The 24,369-nt window shown below is 40.5% G+C and overlaps 1 protein-coding gene across 7 annotated transcripts in view; it reads left to right on the top strand.

Annotated features, from left to right (window-relative positions):
* elmo1 (engulfment and cell motility 1 (ced-12 homolog, C. elegans)) overlaps positions 1-24,369 on the top strand; it is a 277,185-nt gene that overhangs the window by 72,791 nt on the left and 180,025 nt on the right. For 5 of the 7 annotated variants that reach the window (XM_043719203.1, XM_043719200.1, XM_043719201.1 and 2 more), the window contains 3 exons: positions 4,259-4,309; positions 7,626-7,795; positions 14,952-14,987. In XM_043719203.1, coding sequence (XP_043575138.1) covers positions 4,259-4,309; positions 7,626-7,795; positions 14,952-14,987 — 257 coding nt within the window. The remainder of the gene's footprint in view (positions 1-4,258; positions 4,310-7,625; positions 7,796-14,951; positions 14,988-24,369) is intronic. The other 2 variants (XM_043719204.1, XM_043719206.1) reach the window with 1 other exon arrangement.

Genomic DNA, 24,369 nt, shown 5'->3' with positions numbered 1-24,369 from the left:
TAGAAGAGCTGGTGAATATAGGATTGAAAATAAGGACCAGAAATTACAGCTAGTTGTATTTGTAACTGGTGACCTGGATTGGGCCTCTTTCTTGTTGTTAGAGCTGACCTGTTATTAACTCCCATGTTGGGCTGGAATTTAGATACTGGGCCTTTTCTTAGTAGTACCAAAAGCATTTTGGAAAAAGATGATTAATGTATTCAGAGGCTTGCTGTGCCCCTGTATGACCAGTATGATTCTCCAGTTCTCTTGCTGTTCTCACTATTCTCCCCTCTGTACTAACCTTCAACTCTCTCAGACTCTGCTGTCACAAATCAATGCTACTTTTCTCTCCCGCTGCTGTTAGAAACTAGTTTTTAAATGGTACCTGTCCTGAATATTTCCTCTCCTTTGATGTCAGTTCATGTTCCATGAAACACATTGGGATGTTTTGTTGCATTAAAAGTCGATTAGCGTAAATGAAAATTGCTGACTCACTTAGGAACTGTTATGAGATATTTATCTGTTTCTCTGTTCACCTGAGCACTTTTGGAATTGAAGGTTATATCTCTTGTTGCACATTGACAGTTGGAATGATTGGATGGTTAAAGCACAGTGCTGATCCTCTGACCAATCAATTTACCTGGTGTCACTCCCCTGCCTTTTCTGTGTAGATGTGCAAATATTTTCTTTCCAGATATTTCTTTGCAATCTCCCAGTGGAAACCTCTCGGTGCAGCTTTTACATTGTAGGCATGGTTGGCTGAAGGCTGCACTCTGGTGGGAAAAAAACAGAACTGCAGTAAATGTATGAAGTGATAAAATTCACGAAGAGTGCAAGCAAAGTAATTACTGCAAAAATGTACTGTAAATCGGGGGAATGAATATTGCCTAGCAGCTTAAGAAAATTAGCTATGTCTGTCCTGATTCAGCAGCTCCATCATTATTTATTTCTCAAAGCTTTCAATAGTTTAGAGGAGTTACAGACAATAGACAGACATAGAATTCACAGCATAGAACAGTTGCTCAGTCCAACATGTCTGTGCCAGTGTCAATGATGCACATGAATCCTAACTTCACCTAACTCTATCTCTGTGCCCTTTTCTTTACATCTCCCTGATATTTACCCAGCGTCCCTTTGTATATCAACGATGTTTACCTCAATTCATCTTTGTGGCATTGAATTCAACATTTTCCCCACTATATTATTTATGTCCTATTTTGCAAAAGATTTTTCTGATACATATTTGCTTTTCTGGCCCTGCTAATAAAGGACTATGATTGTCATTGAATGCATTCATAGCTTCGGTCACAAACAACAACTCATACAGGCCTTTAGCAGAGCTAACAGAACAGGTCAGGAGGGGGTGACCTAAAACATGAGCATAGAGATGCTCCCTGCAGAGATTTCTGAAGGAGAAATGAAGGACAGAGCTTTGGGAGACAGCTTTTGTGGAGTTAGAATAGAATAATAATTTATTGACAAAGCTAATTCAATTCAAAAATTGTCACCTATACTTTTATAAAAAATGAAAAGATTTACAAGGATGTTGCCAGAGTTTGGAGGGTTTGACCTTTAGGGAGAGGCTGAATAGGCGGGGGCTATTTTTCCTGGAGCATCAGAGGCTGAGGGCTGACCTTATAGAGGGTTTATGACAACATTAGGGGCATGGATAGGACAAATAGACAAAGTCTTTTCCCAGGGTTGGTGAGTTCAAAACTAAGAGGATAAGGTTAAGGTGAAAGGGGAAAGGTTTAAAAGGGACCCAAGGGGTAACTTTTTCACTGAGCGCATGGTATATGTATGGAATGAGCTGTCACCAGAGGAAGTATTGGAGGCTGGTACAATTACAACATTTAAAAGACATCTAAATGGGTATATGAATAGGAATGGCTTAGAAGGATATGGGCCAAATGCTGGCGAATGGGACTAGATTTATATAGGATATCTGGTCGGCATGGATGAGTTGGTCAGAAGGGTCTGTCCTATACTGTACACCTCTGTCACTCTATGAAACAGTGAAAAATTTTATAAGTTGACATGCCACGTGCATGTATTAATGACATAAATCATAGATTAATAAAAGTAAAAATTAAGGCAAAGTTCATTTCAAATCAATTTTAGTTTGGGGACAACCTATTAAAATTATAAAGTTGTTATTTTGTTTGGGACAAAGGGTGTTTGGCAGTGTCCTACAGATCAGTGGCAGGGGAATAGAGAGTTCACCATGAATAGGCCAAAGAACTAATAGAGACAAGGATTTTTAATTAATTGGGGGAGGTTGGGTGTTGCAGGTTGGTTGGGAAAAGATATGCACAGCAGAGTTTGAGAGTTCTTGGAGTTTGTTGTAGGATGAAATTGGAGACTGGTGAAGAAATCTCCGAGTCTGAGAGTTCAAAATTGTCAAAAGGGTGTAGCAGGCAGTCTTGCAAATTTGGAAATGTATTTGTGAGGGCAGGAAACAGGGTGAGAATCTCAGCTGAAGGCAGAGAAGAAAGGCAGAGCTGCAAGTAATCTAGTTTCTGCTAGGGCAGTGGTTTTGTGTGGGAGAAATCACTATTTCAGCAAAGCCACTCTTTTGCCATTACCATTATGCAATTAAAAGTATAATAAACGTCAGCATGATTATAAGGTCAGTTTGGTATTCATTTCATGATGGGAGGCTCCTTTGACATTTACTCATTATGAATGATGCAGCTTCAAATCTTGTTTTACTGAAGAGCTTGCTTCAACTGTTCATCATAAAAAGGCTAAAGTTTGCTATGTGGTGGTGTGAGTAGCACTTTATACATGTTTTATTTCTTGTCCATATCCACGTATATATTAGAGTCTGTGCCTTGAAAACCAAACCACAGTTTAGTTTTCCCTTTGTTTCAGCTTCAAGGTAATAAGTTGTGATTAAATCATGCATACTATTTAGATTATTTCCCTTTTTAATGACACTTTCTTTCACCTCCATTTCTTCACCCCCCCCCCCCCCCCCCCAACAAATGCATTAGATATCTATTGTACGCATAGTTTTTGATTTAAATTGGTTCAGGGCATGTTTTTAACAGGAAGTCTGTGTGACAATTAATTGGGAAGTCTGAAGTCATTGGCTATAGTCCTGGTTACAAAGTCTGTCCCTTAATCACTGATTCCATTTCCACTCAGCAGTGCTTCCACCCAAACTCTGACTTGAGCTGAACCAGGCTGTTTGTAATCTGATTGATCCCAAGCTGAGCTTCCTGCTCTCCAATCTGTTCTACTGCATGCAGTGACAAAAACATGGAAATAAAAGTGGGGTTTGATTCTTTCATTATTCTTTCTATGTGAGACACTTGGTGAATTAGCACAGGGATTGCTGCTCGATTCTGTTGGAGTACAAATGGTATTGGATTCTTCAATATTTGGGCCTGAAGCTGGATGGTTGCAGTTCTCAATTGTTAAGTTGGATTGATTCTAAGCTTGAGTGATTTTGCAGATCATGAATTGATAAATTGGACAGATTTTCTCACTGGCTTCTATGGCACAGTGTGTATTTTTTTTGCATCGATGCACTTGGCCACAGGGATGCCTAAAGGGAATTAATTGATTGGAATAAAGACCATAGAATCAGGGAGCAGTTGCAATACTTACCCACCTTTGGCCTGTAGCTCTGTGATTTTTCTTTGCTTTCCAGCTTCTTTTTCTAGTTCAATTTTGAAAGCCATAATTGTATCGGCTGCCACCACCTATCAGACAGTGCAGGCTGTTCTTCACAAGTCATTACATAAAAAGGCTTTTCTTCATGTCATTGGTTTCCAAAAATTGACAGTCACATGATGCAATGATAATGGGATTGTTGATTTATCAGGTATTGTCTTTCAATGAATCTGCACCATGTTCAAGCATAGAGTGAGGAAAACCTCCATTATTGGAGATCTTTGGGAATTGTAGGTCCATTATTGGAGATCTTTGGGAATTGTAGGTCCATTATTTAGTTTGTGCCCTCCAATGAGTAGCTGCTACAATGGTTTAATGGTGGAAGCCTTTATATTTCACTTGCTGAGTAAATTGGTGGTTGATGAGTTTGTACTTTGCTGGTTTGTATGGTAACTCCCATTGAGAGCCTTAGGATTCATCAGTGTGAACGTTGAATTCTCTTGTGTTTCTATTTTATTTTGATTTTGATTGAGAAAAGATCATTTGCTAGTGATAGACTAGCAGGCAGAGAAGCAAACCAACTGAACATTTGAGCATATTTATGAAGTGAAATGAGCCCAGCAGTGTATAACCATGTGGATTATTCCCCCTCCAGAATCGGAATGAAATTAAAAATGGGGCAATCCTTCGATTGGCAGCATCTCCAGTAAGTGATTTACGTGGCATTCACGTTTTTTTTATAGCCCTACTTATTGATGTTGTTGAAAATTTATATTCAGTGATATAACATTTTTAGTCTATTTCGCTTTCTCTGCTCTGAGTTGTGAAAAGTAAGTTGTCTGCCAAAAACTGAAGCTCAGTGTCAGCTGCTGCTGCAAGTTGACATTACACTGTGGTAAACGCCTATCTGTCTTAACTTTAAAAATTGTCCATTCGACTTGAGGCATGAGCACATAATCTAGGTTGACAGTGCACTACTGAGGGAGCACTGTACTGTCACAGGTGCCATCTCTCAGGTAAGACATTAAACTGAGGCCTCTGTTGTGATCCCAGCTGATGGTAATACTGGTCATGTCCGATTCTAAAGAAAAATCTTGTTTGATAGACCATGCTACATTTTTTTACAGTTTGGTACCTGTGATGGGCAGTCACTGAATATATTCACAATTGGCTGCCAATGTGTTTCCAAGAAAAGAACATTAAACCTCTTGCACACAAAAGCAAACAAGCACGAACTGTTTTTCATTATACAAGAACTATTTTAAATTGTTGTTTTGCAAATAATGCAGAAATAATGATTCAACCCTTTTATTGCCAGTGATAACCTTACAGAAACTTAAACTCAGTGAAGGATTACCTTGTTTCCATTTTAAAGTTCCTTTTTCAGTTGGCACGAGCAAACTTGGTTTCTTTCTGGCAAACTTCTGCATTCACTCAATGCTAGCTTCTTTGCATAATATATTTTCCCGAGACCATTAAACAAATTGCTAACAGGGCTCACTTACATTTTTAACATAAATTCCTTTAATTCCTCTTCCACAGCTTTCTGTTTCTAGGGCTTTCCTTTTATTGACATTAGATCAGTCAGGATTTCTTTTCTCCTGCCCCACTGGTGCGGAGACGGCTAAACTTCACTGCTGCTCTTGAAATCTTTTACCTTCTGAATAAATGAATTCTATCGGACAGAAGATGCCTTCCTTGATTTTTCTGTCTTTATAAATCAAAACTGTTAATGTCTCCCTTTGTCAAAGGGAACTTTGTTGCTAGGTTACAGCCTGATTTGTTTCCTCTGTTCTCTCCTTGTTTTTCTAAAACACTCAATTATTCACCTCAAGGGTTATTTTTTACAAAAGGCTCCCATTTAATTGCATGTCAATAAATTTCCAGACATCACAGTACCATTCTCAAAATTCAAAAAGTCTATATAATTCCCTTCTCACTCCACCCAATATAGGAATACACATCAAACTTGAATTTCTACATGGTTCTGCCTAGCTAACTGCCAAATTCCAAATATTAATGCCACATCATGAATTGATATCACACCTACCTCTCAAGGTTCTGTGACTCTGTTTCAAACAAGAGCAGGGAAATATCCCCAGGTCAATATTTACTCTTCAAAACATCACTACAAACAGATTACCTCGTCAATATAACATTATGGTTTGTGAAATCTTACCAAGCACCAACTGGCTTTCTTTTTAACCTCATTATCACTATGACTGTATTACAAGAATACTTAATTGTCTGGAAAGAACTTTGAGCTGACCTGAGGTTATGAAAGGCTCTACATAAATGCAAGTCTTTATTCTGACATTGAGGTGAATTTGGAAGAAAGGAGAACTTGAATATGGATGATATTTATAGGAATACAAATCAGGATAATGACAGCATTAACATTCTTCTCAAAACTCTTTCGGTTTGTCATATTTGAAAAAACTAAGTGGGTGCAAGAACAATTTTTAATAGAGGGGAAGCTGATCATTTTCTCCCCAAGAATGAATCAGGATTCAGGAACATCCCTCGCCAGCTTTCACTGAAATGTAAACTATTATAACAATCTTGGGTGCTTGCTTGTATATGGAAAACAAAACTTTCATTAATAATAATGCAATACACTCTTTAAGATGAACAACACTATATAGAAAGTCCCATACTTATAAATCGTTTTGGTGACAAGGTCAATTTTGTTTTCAAGACTCGTTTTAATGTTGGTCTGTAGCTCTTTACTCAACATCATGGTTTAATTTATTTAAATCTTTCACACTGTTTTTTATCCTCTCACCCCAAAGACTGAGTGGCTTAATACACCACATGGCTTTATGTAAACCGCAATGTCTAATCTAAGTTCCTGAAATAGCTAAGCTTTATCCAGAGCATCAGGCTGCGATAGTGCCTCACTGCCAATGAAGTTCTCTTGAAGAGCAGTCACAGCAGTGCAGGTATTTTGAACACAAGATTACACAATATGCGAATGTGATAAATATCATGTGACACCTGAGTTTAATGATATTTGTTGAGGTTAACTGTTGATGAAGAGAAGAATACATCTTCTCTTCAACTTGTGCCATGGGATCTTCTACATCCACCTGAGAGGTCAGATGGAACTTCAGTTTAATGTCTCCTCTGTATATTGATGAATTCAGTAATGCTGTATTTCCTCAGAATTGCCCTGGAGTGTCAGCTTAGACTTTGCGCTTAAGTTTCTTTCTGGCAAGTTTCTCACTCTAACGTTACTATTCTATCAGCTGAGCCATGCTCACATCGAGGATGATGGGATGGGGGTACTTTGCAGGTTATTTCTCATTCTTATCCACACTGATGTTTACAGAGGACCAATTTCATTAAAAAAAAGAAATTGCTGGCAAAATTCAGCAGGTCTGGCAACATCTGTGGAAGGAAAGCAGAGTTAATGTTTAAAATCTGCTGACTCTTCTTCAGAACTGTTCTAATGAAGATTCATCAAACTTAAAATGTTAACTCTGCTTTCTTCCCACAATGCATGCTGAGTTTCGCCGGTAATTTCTATTTTAGTTCCAGATCCTCCAGCATCCGCAATTCTTTATTTTATCCAGTTTCTTATTGCTATCCCTGGGGATCTGATTTCTGTTCCTATGGAGAGTTCTGTCCATGGGTTGTTTCCTGTCCTTCACAAGCAAAAGCCTTTAATTGCCATTCACTTGTTGTATTACCTCTTGGACAGGCAATGTCCAAGCTAAGTAGTGAAGAGAATAGCAACATGGGTTTCCATTCCCATTTCTGAGCATTATGACTGTTTGGTGAAGGTAGGATAAAGTTTAGTTCTGATACCCTTTGCTAACAAGTCATCTTCTCACCATTCTATGACTAAGCCGTAAATAATAGTCACTTGATTTTGGTGCTGGGTGGTTGTCAGTTTTTGTGGTTTCTATGTCCCATTTCAAATCTACTTCACTCAGGAGAGCAGCAAAGAATTATGTTTGTATTTTCAGTACATTTTCTGCATGTTGTTGTGTTTCTTTTGGCCTGTGTCTTTTATGTAGACTCAAACAGCACAGGGGCTGCATGAGAGGATTCAGTCTTCCAGCATGGATGCCAAGTTAGAAGCACTGAAAGATTTGGCTAATCATTCCCGCGACATTACCTTCGCTCAGGAGTTCATCAATCTCGATGGTATCTCCCTCCTAACGCAGATGGTGGAAAGTGGATCTGAGTAAGTATCTGTCCATCTTTCAGGTATAATTAAAATGAACATCTGGGTGTGAAGAATGAAACCAGTTACTAAATAAAAGTGTATCAGTGTGGGATGGGTGTGTCTGCAATGAGGGAGCTGGAAGGAATTACATAACATCTGTGTTGCACTGAGAAGTAATATGTTAAATCATAGGGAGGCAATATTGGAAACAACTGGACTTCAGTTTGCAGTCTTGTTTTGTAGTCTAGAATAACCCTTTTAATATGTCTCTTTTTAAATTCATTCTTGGGTGTTGCTGACAAAGTCACCATTTATTACCCGCCCCTCAGTACCTGGTAGGATTGAGTGGCTTGCTCAGGCAATACAGTGGGTCAGTCAAGCATCAACCACATTGATAGAGTCTGGTGTCCAATATCAGTCAGACTGGGTAAGAGCACAGGTTTGCCGTTAGTTAATGTCTTTAAGGCAATACGTCACTGTTTCTGGACTTCTAAACGCAGGCAAACTATTGCAGGAGCTGACAATAATACTCAGCAGGTCCAGCAGCATCTGTGTAGAGAGGAACAGAGTCAGTGTTTTAGGCCAGTGACCTTTCATCAGAACACCGTCAAGCTCTTCAAACTCTCAAGCTGCCATGGTGGAACTTGAACTTCTACTCTTGGGATTATTATTCCAGTAGCATAACCAGTACACTACTCAGTAGATGTGGCACGCTTTTACCGACAGCAGCAGCTGAACTGCTTTTGCGGCAAAGAGCTAGTTACAGATCCCCTGAGGCTTGTCTGGGCTGCCAGTCAGTGATTCCACATCAGCAGCTCAGTGTGAAATCTACAATGCAGCTAATGTTAATACGTGCCTTTAAAATATACTTTGCTGAATAGAATCCTATCACATGAAAGACATGTTGATTCACTGAGGCCTCCAAAGGAAGGAAAATTCCAAACAAAAATCTTTCAACTTCTATGCTTTGAAAATTGTTTGTAGTTAAATAAATCCTGCTGTAAAGAAAGACCGTGTATGTTTTGATATTTGAGCTGGCCATGCAATGCAGCAAGCTGCATTTTTTGGGGGGAGGTGGAGGTGGTTGTGGTGATAAAGGAACCAATCAAGTGCTTTGAGCTATACATCCCGGGAGAAAGTGAGGGCTGCAGATGCTGGGGATCAGAGCTGAAAAATGTGTAGCTGGAAAAGCACAGCAGGTCAGGCAGCATCCAAGGAGCAGGAGAATCGACGTTTCAGGCATAAGCCCTTCTTCAGGATTCCTGAAGAAGGGCTTATGCCCGAAACGTCGATTCTCCATCTCCTTGGATGCTGCCTGACCTGCTGCGCTTTTCCAGCAACACATTTTTCAGCTATACATCCCAGACAAATTTGCTTAAGTTTTTGTTATTGTCAAGTCAAGTCACTCATTTCTCAGATACACTGGAAAACAGCACAGGAAGTGAAGTATGGCAACTCTTCCAGTGTTTATACCTTATCTGTGACTATGCTCCCTTTAGAAATAGCTCTATGAAGAAAGTGTGGAGTGAATCAGACCTTTCTGTTAGCTGAACGCAATACATATCAGCACATGGTACTCTAATGCAGCCAGTACCAGTGTCGATTAATCCCATTGTTTATCAAGTTTGTTTTAAATTTATGGGTGAAATAATGTGACCGTAGACTGGCTTTGTTTAGAGTCTCAGGCCTTAATGGTCTGCATTTTTCAAGAGCTGACTGCAACATTATAACCAGTGCTAACATCGTATGATCACAAATGATAATGAGTACCATGGCCACATGTTAATAAATGATGTGACATTCCAGATAGCCAGTTGCTGAAGGATAGAACTGGAGCTAACTTTCACTTACTCTAATATACTTTCATTTGCAAAGTTAAACATTTGAAAAGATACTTCTACTGACCTAGTAACCACAGTTTCAGTCTATGCCTATTTATAGAAGGACAAGTGAATCCCTAAAACCAGCCTGCATTTAAATGCAATTAATATATAATTAAGTCATAATGCATTTAGAAAGCAGACCACCTTCTACCAGTCTGATTCCCTTCAGTTAAAATTGCTGTCTGTAGTAGATTCCTTGAATCTCTGAAGGAGAGTCTGTACCACTACAGAATGTGATTGAATATAATCCCCTAAAGTTGCGAGGGAGAAAGTTTCCTTAGTGTGGATCCTTCATGACAAAGTTCAAATTATGCTCTGGAACTACCAACACATCTGGCCAGGCAAGCATAACTTGGACCTTTTGTGGAACAAGTATACTACACTGCAGTGAAAGTCTTTTATAGTTCCTGTACATTTTTGGAAAACATGCTGTGCTAGGATTTTCACATGGAGGTGACTTGATTCTTGTTACAAATTGGTTCTAACTCCAGTGTTGTGCTCAGTGCTGATTATTAGAGGCTGTAGGTGGTACCTGTGCAGTAGTAATGTGTTTTATGACAGAGGGAGTGTGAAATGTGCACATCTCTTTTGGGCTGTCAGTTCTCAAACTTGGGTGACCAAGTTGTCAAACTAGGTCATGGATTAACCAAATTGATTTTGCACTGTACAGAGAAGGGGAGGCAAAAGAAATGTTTTAAACTTCCTTCACTAAAATCTACGTTAATGTGTTGGCTTGGAGTTTAATAAGTTCAGTGGCTGTTGGGATCATTCAACATAGTGTACTTTGGAGAGGTAAAATACGGAGTACATGGTGATATATATTCAAGAGAAGGGATTCTCGACCTGTCAGTTTTTGAGTATCCCTGCCTGTCATGGTATAGAAATCCCATTGATTCCTGTCACACAACACAGGTATTTTTCCATTTTAAAAGTGAATTATACAGTGAAATATACGTATTATTATCATAATTCACATGAAACTTAGTGCTGGTGCTGACAGGATCTGGAGGAATCTTCAGCAAATGCATGCACATATCATGGTCAGTGTTCAATGTGACAGTTTTTGGTGGTGTTATTATTTTTAAAAAAAGGCTTTCTGTCAGAATGTTAACTGTAGAAACAGCAATGCTGCATTAATCATTGCATTTGCACCTGGTGCCCGTGCAATCTCTAATAGCCAGTGCACCCACATTTTATCATAACCTATGTCCCTGAATGTGCTGATAGTTAAAACAGATTGGCTTCATTTGGCATCACAAAGCATTAGATGGAGGAGCATTGTGAGAGATTGCTAATTAATCCAATATTGCCCAATTATAAAATAACATTTTATTATTGGATCTGAACAGTGAAAATGAATTAAAAATACTGTTGTCATTTCAGTTTTAATGTTGAAGTTTATGAATGAATTGAATAAGGTTTGCTGAGCAGCAAGACATGCTGCCTGGTTGTATGACTGAGCTGATTTTTGTGGTATAGCATGGATACTGCGAGTATGCAGCTAAGTGGGATAACGGAGCAAGACACCAGCTGTGTATTACAGCTGGGTCCAGTGTATGAGTTGGGTGTACCTGTCCCTGCATGCAAAGTGTCTCTGCAGCAGCCTTTCAGTGCTAGCTGCTGGTGCACCCTGTAGCACAAGGCTGTGCTGCCTGAGCATCCTGCAAGGAGGATTGAAGAGGTACTATGAGGGTTTGGCTGTTGCCTGAGGTGTGAATGAGGCTGGTGTGGGTGTGTCATACTCTGAGATGCTGTTTGATGTTGAACAACATGTTTGCAGCCTGTGGTGAGCTGAAGTCACCAGGTACCTGCTCTGACCTACATGTTGAGATTGCTCGACATCTAACCTGCAAGATGCATTTAGTAAGTCAGGAAGCTTACTAAATTGTGTCAAATTGTGCTATTAATAGAACATTTAATGAGGTAGACACTCCCTTAATCAGCAACTCATTGCTGCCTAGTGTGAAACCTCTCTCGCCGCTTTGCAAAAGCATAAAAGAGAGAAGGACAGACTTTTGTGGAGTAGTGGTAGTGTCTTGATCTTTGGATCATGAGGCCTGGTTTCGAATCCTACTTGCTCCAGAGGTGCGTAATAACATCTCTGAACAGATTCATCTAAAAGAGGAGTGAGATGTTACTTTGTTGAGTTAGACCTGGCCAGACTTCTCATTCACTTCTGCCACCAATCTTGCCATAGCCCAATGCATGGAGACCCCTGTAAGATTCCACTCTTAATGACCGAAGGTTTTCTTGTACAAAACCCAAAGGCATGCTAATAAATACAGTGAGAACACAAAAGATGTGTCCAGTTGAGGTGTGAAAGATAGTAGCTGTGTAAAAGACTACAGAAAGAAATTAGAACAAAATGAAGCAGCGGGAGAAAAAAAGGCAGAGGTTAAAATCTAAAATTGTAGACCATCTCATGGCATGCTGAGTTCAAAAGATGGGAAAATGCCCTGTTGAACAATGGGGTGCTACCCCTGAAGCTGGCCTGAGCTTTCTTGGAACACTAGCAGACTAAGGTCAGAGTGAGAGCAAGGTACAAGATTGAAATGATGAGTGAAAGCAAACTCTGCGCCGTGCTTACAGACTGAATAGAAGCCCCTTGCGTTGTGGGCAGTGAATGCAGTGAACTAAATTGCAAGGAGTAAAAACAAATCACTGTGCGCGTCTGGAGTAATTGTTCCACCCCAGGTTCACAAAAAGGACCATCCAGTCATGAAGGAAAATGAGATCACATGAATTGTTACAACTTCTGTATGACTGCACTTTGCTTAGAAAGAGAAGTAGCAGTAACTTCCTTCCCTTTTGCCTGACTCTGGCAAATGTGTAGTATGTTTGGGGATGGTTGCTAAGGTTACTTTTAATTGTAGGTTTGGACACTGGGAGCTGAAGTCTGTTTCTTGTCTTTTAAATGCTCCCTGCTAACATAAATTCATTTTTGGGGTTTTCTTAACTGTAGCATGAGTAGAAGAATTTGTTGTCTAAGAGATGGATGATGGGTGCAGACTGAGTGCTAAGTAAACTGGGCTCAATGAAAGTTTATTTTTGCAACTGTAAAAACGTTGCATGAGTTTTGTAGGGGACAGTGATCCCCCTGAGGCAACTGAGGCTCTGGACCAAGAAGTCAGACTATCGAAATTCAAAGAAAATTATCCAGCCTGACCCCATTTTATTGCTTTTGACCTTTTAAAATGCAATTCTGCCCTTGTTTTATTTTCACTGCTTTTTAGAAAACAATCAGCAGATCAGCAGACATGGTAATTCCTGGATTTAATCAAATGTTACATTCTGTACTCACCTTTGGCCACTGGGTGCTTGTCCAGATACCCCCAAGTCTGTCAATTTATTATTGGTAAAGCAAATCCTTTGTACCTTAGCATACATTTATTCTCAATTGCAGTAAAAACCAGAAATGCTAACAAGGAGAAATGGACACATTGCTGGTTTCTGTTTCATGGCATGGTAAGGTCTGCATTATCTTATCAGCCATCTCAATTTGGAATGACAGAATGAGACTTATTGTTCGATATCGTGGGGATTCATTGAAGCAGGGAACTAGGAATGTAGCAGAACGAGTGAGCTGGGCCAGAGCTCTGCATGCTGTAATTTCCACAATACAGTTAGAGAAGGGAATGGCAGGTCCAGTGATGCATTTGTTTTTTAAAAAAAATCACAGTTTGTGATTATTGGAAACAAATGAACTAATGACATTATAATAACTAGAGATTTTCACAGTTCTCCATTAGAAGATTGTTAAATTGTGTTGATGGCAATTGGTCTCTAAACTGGACCATTTCAATTTCATCTTGAGGTCTACATTTGTGCGGCAGTGGGGTGGGGACAATAGATACTCATGTAGTCAGCAACGTCCACATCCTGTGAAAAACCATATGTGTAGGCATATTTAGTTTGAATAATGAATTTTTATATCTGCATTTTTTGCTTTTTTTTAAAACTTGATTGGATGTGTTGGATAAGACTCTATGTTTTTGAGATCTGAGAATGTGGAAATTGCTATTCCTTAGAGGTAAGGTGAATTGCGTGTATGCTTTTAAAAGGTAGCTGGACAAACACATGAGGGAGACAAGATTAGATAATGTTTAGTTAGAGGAGACTTGCTCCATTCACAAACATTGGCATTGACTGAACAATGTAAATGTCTATATTTGTGTTGTACATTCAATGTAATTCTCTGTAAGGCCAGCATATGTATTTAACTATTAACATGACAGGTGAAATCTTCCAACATCCTTGCTCACCGACAGTTAATCACACACAGACTCTGTCAGCTGCAATTTCAAATTCAGTCCACCAGATCTGCTGCAGTTCTGCCTTTCTTGCTACCAGCTGCCAAGTCTGTGCCATCTGCATGGGTTTCCCAAAGATTTGCCTTGTGTTCCTTCAAAGAAAATGTGAGCGCATTTAGTCAAATGTTGTCTGAGTTAACCTGCCTTATAGCAACAATCCTGATTGAGGGATGCAGTAAGAATGACGGCAGGACAAAACGTTGGTCAAGTTTTGATAGAGTAACCAAAGAGAAATTGTTTCTATTGGCTGGACTATTGGTTATCAGAGAATTTAAGATAGTTGATAGAAGAAACAACAAGGAGTTTTTTTCTGAACATGCTGTGAGCTACGATCTGGAGTGCATTCACTTAAAGCCTGTATTTCAAAAGAAAATTAGATAAGTACTTGCTGGGAAGAAATGCAAGACTGCAGGGAAAGAAAAGGGAGTTTTGTTTTGAAGATAGCTTCTTCAAAGAACTATCAAAGGCATCATGGACCATGCATCATCTCCTTTTTAACAATACAATTCAAGTTTACAAAGTTCTTGTTTATTCCTGTGTAGATGAGAACAATGGAATTTTGAGCTCTGTGGTTTCTGATCTGGAATTTTATTTTTCTCCTCCTCCCCATTTTTGCCCAACCCCAATGTTTCTATTAATGAGGGAGTAGATTTGGGGTATGACAATGTTTACTCATGTTCCAGTATGCAACAATATTACCAGCTCAAATACTTTGGAGAACTTTTATACACCCAAACTACAGCCTCTGTTCTAAGATCATATATTGGTTTGAGTGGGAATATTACTCCTGTTAGAAACAAATAATTTTGCCTTGAACTTCTTTTTTTTGTCTTGCATTTAAACTATAACTCCAACTCTTGATCCTTTCTGAACTAGTAATCTGGGGGAAATTGAAGGCACAAGCCTACCTAGTGCCAATCTATGTAAGTTGCTTCATTTTGGAGAACTGTGTAATATGTGCAAGTTTTTAAATTTTTACAGACGTTATCAGAAACTGCAGAAGATTATGAAGCCATGGTAAGAATCCAAATGGAGTGTCATTTTTTTGCAATCTCTCACTGCATGGTTGGAAATCAAGCCCTCACACCTTCAAATAATGCTTCCTGCTCTGATCTGTGTTGCCTCTTGCTCTATGCAATGCTTTGTTTTGCATGTGATAATGAGCAGTTCGATGATTCTTCCTCTCTTCACTAAAAAGCGCCTTTTTTGTTGCACTGTCTTATTTTCCTTGCCAGTCTGCATCCCTAATACAAGTTTCCAGAATCGCAAAGATTGCAAATGACCCAAAAGCAACTAACTAAAATAATGAAGGCACTTACTGACCAATAAATGCCACTTGCTTTGTAAAATTGTTGAGCTACACATTAAATATTTTATCTAAAGTATAGCATCCTGATTACCAAGCTATAAAATCATATTTTATGGATTAAAATATTAGTGTGATTATGGGTAAAAGATTCAAACCTGGAGGTTTTTACTTCTCTATCTGCAGGTCGGTTTTATTGCTACTTTGATTAAATTTCATGAACCTTTCTGAAATAGATGAATGAAGATACAAGCTTGTCTAGTGCTAGTCTATGTAATGAGATCCTAATGGTTATTAATGTGATGAACCTCAGCTCTTACTGAGCCAATGAGTGTATTTATTTTTTCACTGTGGCATTGTAAAGGAACTTATCTTAAATTTGTGAAGGTTATTGCTTTGTAAGTCCACTGTGAAAACCTGAAGAGAAAGCATCATTGTTGGTTTTGGGGTTGCTGCAAGTTATAACAACCTTTCATTTAAGTGACAGTATTTCTTGGATGCAGTTTTTGGGAGGAGACTATTGTGTGGCTGTGTCCTACTTTAGAAACCTTAATCCTGTTTTGAATGAATTCCAGACCAATGCAGAATGTTGTCACTTCACACACACAAATGATCAAATGTACTTGCAAGATGCCTTTGAGCATGTCTGTCAAATGACTGCTTGTGAGTGGCTGCCAGGATTACCAACAACCCAAAAGACTGTCATCCTGAATTTACAGGTGCATTGACCGAAATACTCTGTAACAATGGGCTATTAAATTGATATAGCTGTTTTTTTTACCCACTTTTGAATGATTCCATGAATTGATGGGGCCAAGTTCAGACCTGTATGTAGAAGCAAACTGTCTTTTAAAATATGGGTTACCAGTAATTTGAAACCAGTACTTAAATTCAACAAACTTTCTGAAGCCCAGCATTAAAATACTGTCTCTTTAGAAGGTAATAGAGCTAAAGTCATTTCGCTGAGCATGGACTGGTAGCCTTCATTAGCCTGGTAAGCATTTCCAGAAAGGCACCTAATTGTGAAGAGGGGTGAATGGAGGCTGTCTTTGTCTGATGAAGTTGAAATGCTCCCTCTGGCTTTGCAGTTAATAATTTTATTTTTTAAAAATGTATTCATATAGTTAGAATGCAAATGTCCTAGCTGAGAATCTTAAAACTAAAATCTAAACTTAAATCTAAAGTACTTTAGTCATATTGGTTGTATTAAGTTCCTAGAAATAAAATATTTTCTCTAATTCTTCTCCTTTCTGAATCATAATTTTGCTGAATGTTTTATATCCACGTTACTCTTATTCATAAGATCAAAGGGTTGCTCTCATCAGAAATACTTATATTGCATACTGAAAGTTACATTACCCAGAGGACGACTAGTGGTGAAAAATAGTGATATTTCCAAATCTGAATACTTTATGTCTTGGAGGGGAAGTTGCAGTTGATGGTATCACCAATGTCAGTTGTGGGTGACACAGTGGCTAGCATTGCTGCCTCACAGCGCCAGGGACGCAGGTTCGATTCCAGCATAGGTTTACCGTCTGTGAGGGTTTCCTCCAGGTGCTCCACTTTCCTCCCACAGTTCAAAGATGTGCAGCTTGGATAGATTGGGCAATTTAGCATGGCCAGTGTAACTAGGGATATGAAGGCTAAGTGGATTAGCCATGGTGAAAATGCAGGGTTACATGGATAGGGTAGACGATGATTCTAGAGAAATTGCTAGAGTGTATCTTGTGGATGGTGCAATGCAATCATAATATGCAGTGGTTATTGGGGTGCTGATGAAAAGTACTGCTTTATCCTGGAAGGTGTTGAATTCCTTGAGTGTTGTTAGAGTTATGCTATTCAGATAATTATAGTATACATTTCATTACCATCCTGACTTGTGACTTGTTAGATGGTGGACAGGTTTTGCAAAGTCAAGAGGTGACTCACTGCTTCCAAAATATCCAACTTCTTCCCTGCTTTGGTTGCCACATTATTAGTATGACTGGTTCAATTAGACTTCTGGTTAGAGTTGATCCCAAGATGTTGATTGGGGTGTGAGGTTTGGCAGGGCAGGGGTACAGAGTCAAACAATGCGAATGAATGTCACAGGGAATGGTTCGCCACTCTCTTATTGACTGCCATCTCCGTGGTATGAATGTTAGTTGACATTTATTGGCCCAAAGCCAATGTTCTCCAGTCTTTGAGCTATAAGATTTTCACATTAGTTGCAATTGGGACTGACTCTCCAGTCATTAGCAAGCAGCCCCAGTTTTCTACTTATGCTGGAGGAAAGGATACTCGAGCAGTTGAAGATGGTTGGGTCTCAGATACTGACTTGAGCATCTATAGTAATGTTCCTATCTTTACCTTCTATCTTTGTAGGATTCAAGTCAGTGGAGAATGTTCCCCTGATTTCCATTGACCTCAGTTTTCCTGGGCTCTCTGATGTCACACTGCTGTTGAATGCTGTCTTGATGTTCAGAGTTCAGATTATTTTGTCTATGTATAGCTGAAATGAGGTTGGAGGTGAATATTCCTGCAGGAATCTAAAATGAGCATCAGTGACATGTGATTGATGAGCAACTTTTGTCTAAAACATTGTCAATGACTAATTCTGTCACTGGGCTTGTGATTGAGGGGAGGCTCATGGAGATTGTCCCGCACTTTGTGAACAGTTTTTTTTCTTGGATAATTTTGCAATTTGTTTGGTAGATTCCAGTCTTATGGGTGTTGTGAAGGATCTTGTCTAAAGGAGTAACTAGTTCTGAAGCATCAGTTTTCAGCACCTTCCCCTCAGAGTTGTCGGGGGCATAACGTTTGCTATTTCCCATGTGCCCAACCATTCTCGATACCAAATGGAGTGAATCAGATAGATTTATGGACTGGCTTTTATGTTGATGAAGAGCCCACTTGGAGCATTTGAAATAAAGGTATGTGGAATTTGGCAGATAATAAATTATTTTGTTAAATGCCCTGCAGTCATTTTGTTGTAAGACACATTGTTGCTGAATGTAATGATACAGTGACTGAAAAAGTAGAAAACTGTCAAAATGCCCAGAATGATTGTCCAGGTTTCTTTTTCCCATCTTACAGCATCTCTGAAATGACGCTTGCATCTATTCCAGATACTGATCATAAAAAGTCCTTTGATTCACTAAACACCCTTTCAAATATATGATATGGGAGTAGGAGCAGATCATATGAATCCTTAGGCCTGCCCTATTCAACACAAGTTTGGCTGATCTGCTTCAACTCCATTTTCTAGCCCATGCCCCTGATCATTTTATTTGGTTTAAGACCAGTCAATTTCAAACTTAAATATACTCTTAAGGGGAAGCATGAATAACCCATTGGGCTAGTCAAGTCCAAATAATCACAGCTCTGAATGAAAAGTTTTTTTTATCATTCCAATCCTAAATTATTAACCTCTTATCCTGAGACTGCCCACATACTCAAAATTTCCCAGTGAGAAGAAGCAATCTCTCATGCCTGCCTTGTAAAGTCTATTTAGTGTAATTGGCATTTGAATTCTATCATCTCTGTTTGTTCTGAAACCCAGAGAATATAGACCCAATTTACTCAGCATCTCACCATAGGCCAACCCTCTCAACCTGGGACCAATCTATTGAATTTTACCAATATAAGTGCATCTCTTCTCAAATATGCACACAATATGCCAGGTGTTGTCGCACCAAATCTGTGTTCAATTGTAACAAGACTTTTTTTTTCTGTACTCCATCCCCTGGCAATAAAAACCAAATTCATAGAGTCATAGAGGTGTACATCACGGAAACAGACCCTTTGGTCCAACTCGTCCATGCCAACCAGATATCCCAACCCAATCTAGTCCCACCTGCCACCACCTGGCCCATATCCCTCCAAACCCTTCCTATTCATATACCCATCCAAATGCCTCTTAAATGTTGCAATTGTACCAGCCTCCACTACTTCCTCTGGCAGCTCACTCCATACACGTACCACTCTCTGTGTGAAAAAGTTGCCCCTTAGGTCTCTTTTATATCTTTCCCCTCTCACCCTAAACCTATGCCCTCTAGTTCTGGACTCCCTGACCCCAGGGAAAAGACTTTGCCTATTTATCCTATCCATGTCCCTCATGATTTTATAAAACCTTTATAAGGTCACCCCTCAGCCTATGATGCTCCAGGGAAAACAGCCCTAGCCTATTCAACCTCTTCCTATAGCTCAAATCCTCCAACCCTGGCAACATCCTTGTAAATCTTTTCTGAACCCTTTCAAGTTTCACAACATCTTTCCGATAGGATGGAGACCAGAATTGCACACAATATTCCAAAAGTGGCCTAATCAATGTCTTGTACAGCCACAGCATGACCTCCCAACTCCTGTACTCAGTACTCTGACCTATAAAAGAAAGCATACCAAAAGTCGCCTTCACTTTCCTATCTACCTGCGACTCCACTTTCAAGGAGCTATGAACCTGCATTCCAAGATCTCTTTGTTCTGCAACACTCCTGAGGATCTTACCATTAAGTGTATAAGTCCTGCTAAGATTTGCTTTCCCAAAATGCAGCACCTCGCATTTATCTGAATTAAACTCCATCTGCCACTTTTCAGCCCATTGCCCCATCTGATCAAGATCCCGTTATAATCTAAGGTAACCTTCTTCGCTTCCAACTTCGCTTCGCTATCACCCTTCCAACTTTGGCGTCATCTACAAACTTACTAACTATATCTCATGCTCACATCGAAATCATTTATATAAATGACGAAAAGTAGTGGACCCAGCACTGATCCTTGTGGTACTCCACTGGTCACAGGCCTCCAGTCTGAAAAACAGCCCTCCACCACCACTCTCTGTCTTCGACCTTTGAGCCAGTTCTGTATCCAAATGGCTAGTTCTCCCTGTATTCCAAGGGCATGTGCCCGAAACGTCGAATCTTCTGTTCCCTAGATGCTGCCTGACCTGCTGTGCTGTTCCAGCAATAAAGTTTCAGCTTCCATGAGATCTAACCTTGCTAACAAGTGTTCCAAGGGGCACCTTGTCGAATGCCTTGCTGAAGTCCATATAGACCATATCTACCGCTCTGCCCTCATCAATCCTCTTTGTTACTTCTTCAAAAAATTCAGTCAAGTTTGTGAGACATGGTTTCCCATGCACAAAGCCATGTTGACCATCTCTAATCAGTCCTTTCCTTTCCAAATACATGGACACATCCTGTCCCTCAGGATTCCCTCCGAGGGATCCCCTCAAATGCCTTCCGAATTGCTTGCTGTACCTTTATGTTCATTCCGTTTTCCTTTCATGAGTACGACCAGGTCTCTGTGAACGTCAGTATTAAGAGATTACGTGCTTTAAAACAAATTCTCCTTTTCTCTGTCTGGTTAGTTGAACGCTGCCTGCCCTCTTAGCTTTATCTATATCTCTTTACAGTCTCTTTTTGTCTTTCTCACAGCTGTAACCTAGTTTTGTGTCAGCAACAAACTTGGGTACATTACTCTTAGTCTGAGATCTGATTTGGCTGTTCATTTAATGGCCTCCTCAGATACTGGGTAGTGAAATAGCGACTCCTATGACAGATCCTGTTGATCAGGAACCTTCCTAGTTCACTCATCACCTTCCTACTTCTCTCACCCACTTGCTGGGGAGGTTGGCTTCTAAACTCATTTATTCTGTTAAGTTTGAACTCTTTAACAGTCTTGTAGAGTGGATGAAACTTAGTTTTTAGGAGAATATACTGGTTTTCTTGGCAGCTCCTCATGATTGCAGTGAGGTAGTGTCAAGTTGTAGAATCATAGAGACCTACAGCACTGAAACAGATGCTTCAGTTCAACTTGTCCATTCCAACCAGATATCCTGAACTAAGCTAGTCTCATTTGCCAGCATTTGGCCCATATTCCTCTAAACCCTTCCTATTCATGTACCCATCCAAATGCCTTTTAAGTGTTGCTGTTTGACCAGCCTCCACCACTTCCTCTGCAGCTTGTTCCATACACGCACCCACCCTCTCTGTGAAAACTTGGCCCCTTAGGTCCCTTTGAAATCTTTCTCCCCTTGCCTTAAACCTGTGCCCTCTAGTTTTGCACTCCCCCACCCCAGGAAACAGACCTTGGCTATTCACCTTATCATGCCCCTCATGATTTTATAAAACTTCTATAAGGTCACTCCTCAGCCTCTGATGCTCCAGGGAAAATAGCGCCAGCTTATTCAGCCTCTCTGTATAGCTGAAACCCTTCAACCCTGGCAACATCCTTGTAAAGTTGGTGAAACAAGTTTTAGAATTTCCTGATGGAGCATGTGAAATCCAGGTTTAAGTGATTCTATCCCCATCATTGAAGGCGATTTTGCCTTTGTAGAGCCATACAGTTATATAGCACAGAACCAGACCTTTTGGCCCAAGTTGTTCATGCCAACCAGATTTCCTAAACTAAACTAGTCCCATTTGTCTGTGTTTGGCCCATATCCCTCTAAACCTTTCCTGTCCATGTACCTGCTCAAATGTCTTTTAAGTGTCATTGTACCCAGTTGTATCACTTCCTCTGGCAGCTCGTTCGAGATGCACAACACCCTCTGTGTGAAAATGTTGCCCCTCAGGTCCCTTTTAAATCTTGTCTCTCTCTCGGGAGCCCTAGAGGGTTGATGCAGTGTCTGGGTCAGGAGTGATATCAAACTCTTCCAGATATTTCTCTCACTCCTGGGATTGAGCTGCCACTCGGTCTTCCCTGGAGCAATGCAGAATGTTTCTGGTGGTCTGTGAGTTTGAGCAAAATGGCTGCTTGGCCATTCAGGCTAGTGGCACTCTTTGGATTGCATTCTCAACAGTTTTTGTAAGATGGGCCACAAAGCCTGACAACTACAATCCTAAGATACTTCACAGGATCATTATAAGACAAATTATTGCACTGATCCATTTAGATTTATAAGTTCACCAAACAAAAACTTGGTCAAAGAGATAGGATTTAAAGAGTGTCTTAAAGGAAGAAAGTAAGGTAGAGAAGTGGTGAGGGTGAGAGGGTAATTTCCAGAGCTTTAAGACCCTGGCATCCGACAGTCCAACCCCCAAGTGGTTGAGTGATGAGAATAACTCTCGTATTCCATCATACTCCTGACCTGTGCCCTGGAGATAGTGGGCAGGTTTTGTGGAATCAGGAGGTGACTTATTCACTGCAGGATTCCTAGCCTCTGACCTGCTCTTGACATCTTGATTCCTACATGTATGGGTTGGTGTTGTGAGTAAGGAAAAGTTCTTTAGGGTCTCCTGGGAGCAGCCTTTTTTCTCTTACTGGTGACGTAGCAACGGTCCAGTAGAAAGAAAGCTACCTGGCCATTTGACATTATGGAAGAACTAATAGCTGAGGGTAGCACCTCGTCTCCTACTTGTTCACTGCTAATTTTTGGAAGCCCCACTTGATGGAAAGACTGATGTAGAACACTGGGCAGTTAAAGTTCGTTAGGTCTCTGGTTGGCAATGTTGCTAGTGGGTGGTAAATATGTGCAGCCTTTGGCTTGATCTCTGATTCTCATTGAGAATAGTGGACTGTCTGTCCATGTGATTTCCATGGATGTAATTATATTATAATTTGCATGATAATGGCATGTTATCAAATTAAAATCAATGTGTCTGCATTAGGATGGGATGAGTTCAGGTAATTTATTTGAGGGCAAGAGCATCAATTGTTCGTGTTTCAAGATCTCACTCTTTGGTCTAGATAAATGTAAAATGTTGAGTAGAAAAGTGTGGACTGCTGGACTGATGATCTTGACTATTTGATTTTGAAAGGAACCTTTCATTAACAAATTCAGTCCTTTTCAAATTGAGACCCTCCATGGACGTTCAGTCAGCTTCTTGATGACATTATATAGCAGGTTCTTGAATTAGCACGTCTTTGTACACCATCTGTCGGTTGTCATCAATCCGGAGTTGTTTTCTAATATGGCTGGAAGGTTGAATACGCTGCTGCCATGTTAGTGAAGTTGTCTTGTGCACTCATCCTAAAATAGTGCCTTTTCATGCTGACATCGACACTTCCACTGATGCTGCTGATCACATAACCGTGGATGTCACCGCTAATCTCATGATCATTCCCACACACATACCCACCCCAGAGACAATCTCCACCCCCACTCCCAACTCCAGCTCAACAGTCGGCCCTACTCCAAGCCCAGCCAGATATTTACCAACCCCCAACCTCTTCCTCAATGAGGAAGAACAGTCAGTCCTCAGCAAAGGATTCACCTTCATTCCACTTTGCCCAAATTTTGCACATGTCTATATGTCAAACACTTTTTCCTCCGCTTCCATGCCTACTTGTTCAAACATGAATTCCACCCACTCTCCGATGCACCTCCTCCTGCCTCGAACAAACTCCATCCTCCTGGAGGCCCCGTCCTGGCCTCCTACCCTCCCTTGACCTCTTCATCTCCAATTCCCGTTGCGACATCAACGCTCTCACCTGCTCCAACCTCTGCCCATCTGAATGTGTGGCCCTCCGCTCCCTCTATTCCAACCCCAACCTCACCATCAAACCAGTTAACAAGGGAGACACAGTGGTAGATTGGCGCACCAATCTCTATCTCACCAAAGCCACACGCCAACTTGCTCAACCTCCTCCTCACATCCATAGCCTCCAACCTCATAGTTCCCCAACCCCCCATTGCCCGTTTCTGTCTTCTCCCTAAAATTCATAAGCCTCACAGCCCCAGTCAACTGATCTTCTCTGCCTGCTCCTGTCCTACTGAACTCGTCTCCTCTTATCTTGACTCCGACCTGTCCCCTTTTGTTCAGGAACTCCCCACCTACGTTCGGGACATCACATATGCTATCCACCTTCTCCACAACTTTCAGTCCCCAACACCTTATCTTCACCGTGGACATCCGGTCTCTCTACACCTCCATTTCTTTCACTCCCACAGACCAAACCAGACCCCTCCACAGACACACTCATCCTCACCCTTAGCAACTTTTCCTTTTCAATCCACTTCCTACAAACCAGTGGCATGGCCATGGGTAGCCATATAGGTCCGAACCGTACCTGCCTCTTTGTAGCGTATGTGGAACAATCCCTTTTCTGCACCTACGTAGACACCATTCCACACCTTTTCCTCCGCTACATTGATGATTGTATTGGCACTGT

Source organism: Chiloscyllium plagiosum, chromosome 29 (assembly GCF_004010195.1).
Source record: "Chiloscyllium plagiosum isolate BGI_BamShark_2017 chromosome 29, ASM401019v2, whole genome shotgun sequence".
Classification (NCBI taxonomy): Eukaryota; Metazoa; Chordata; class Chondrichthyes; order Orectolobiformes; family Hemiscylliidae; genus Chiloscyllium; species Chiloscyllium plagiosum.
Note: the sequence above shows the minus strand (reverse complement) of the source record. Positions and strands in the feature narration are given on the sequence as shown.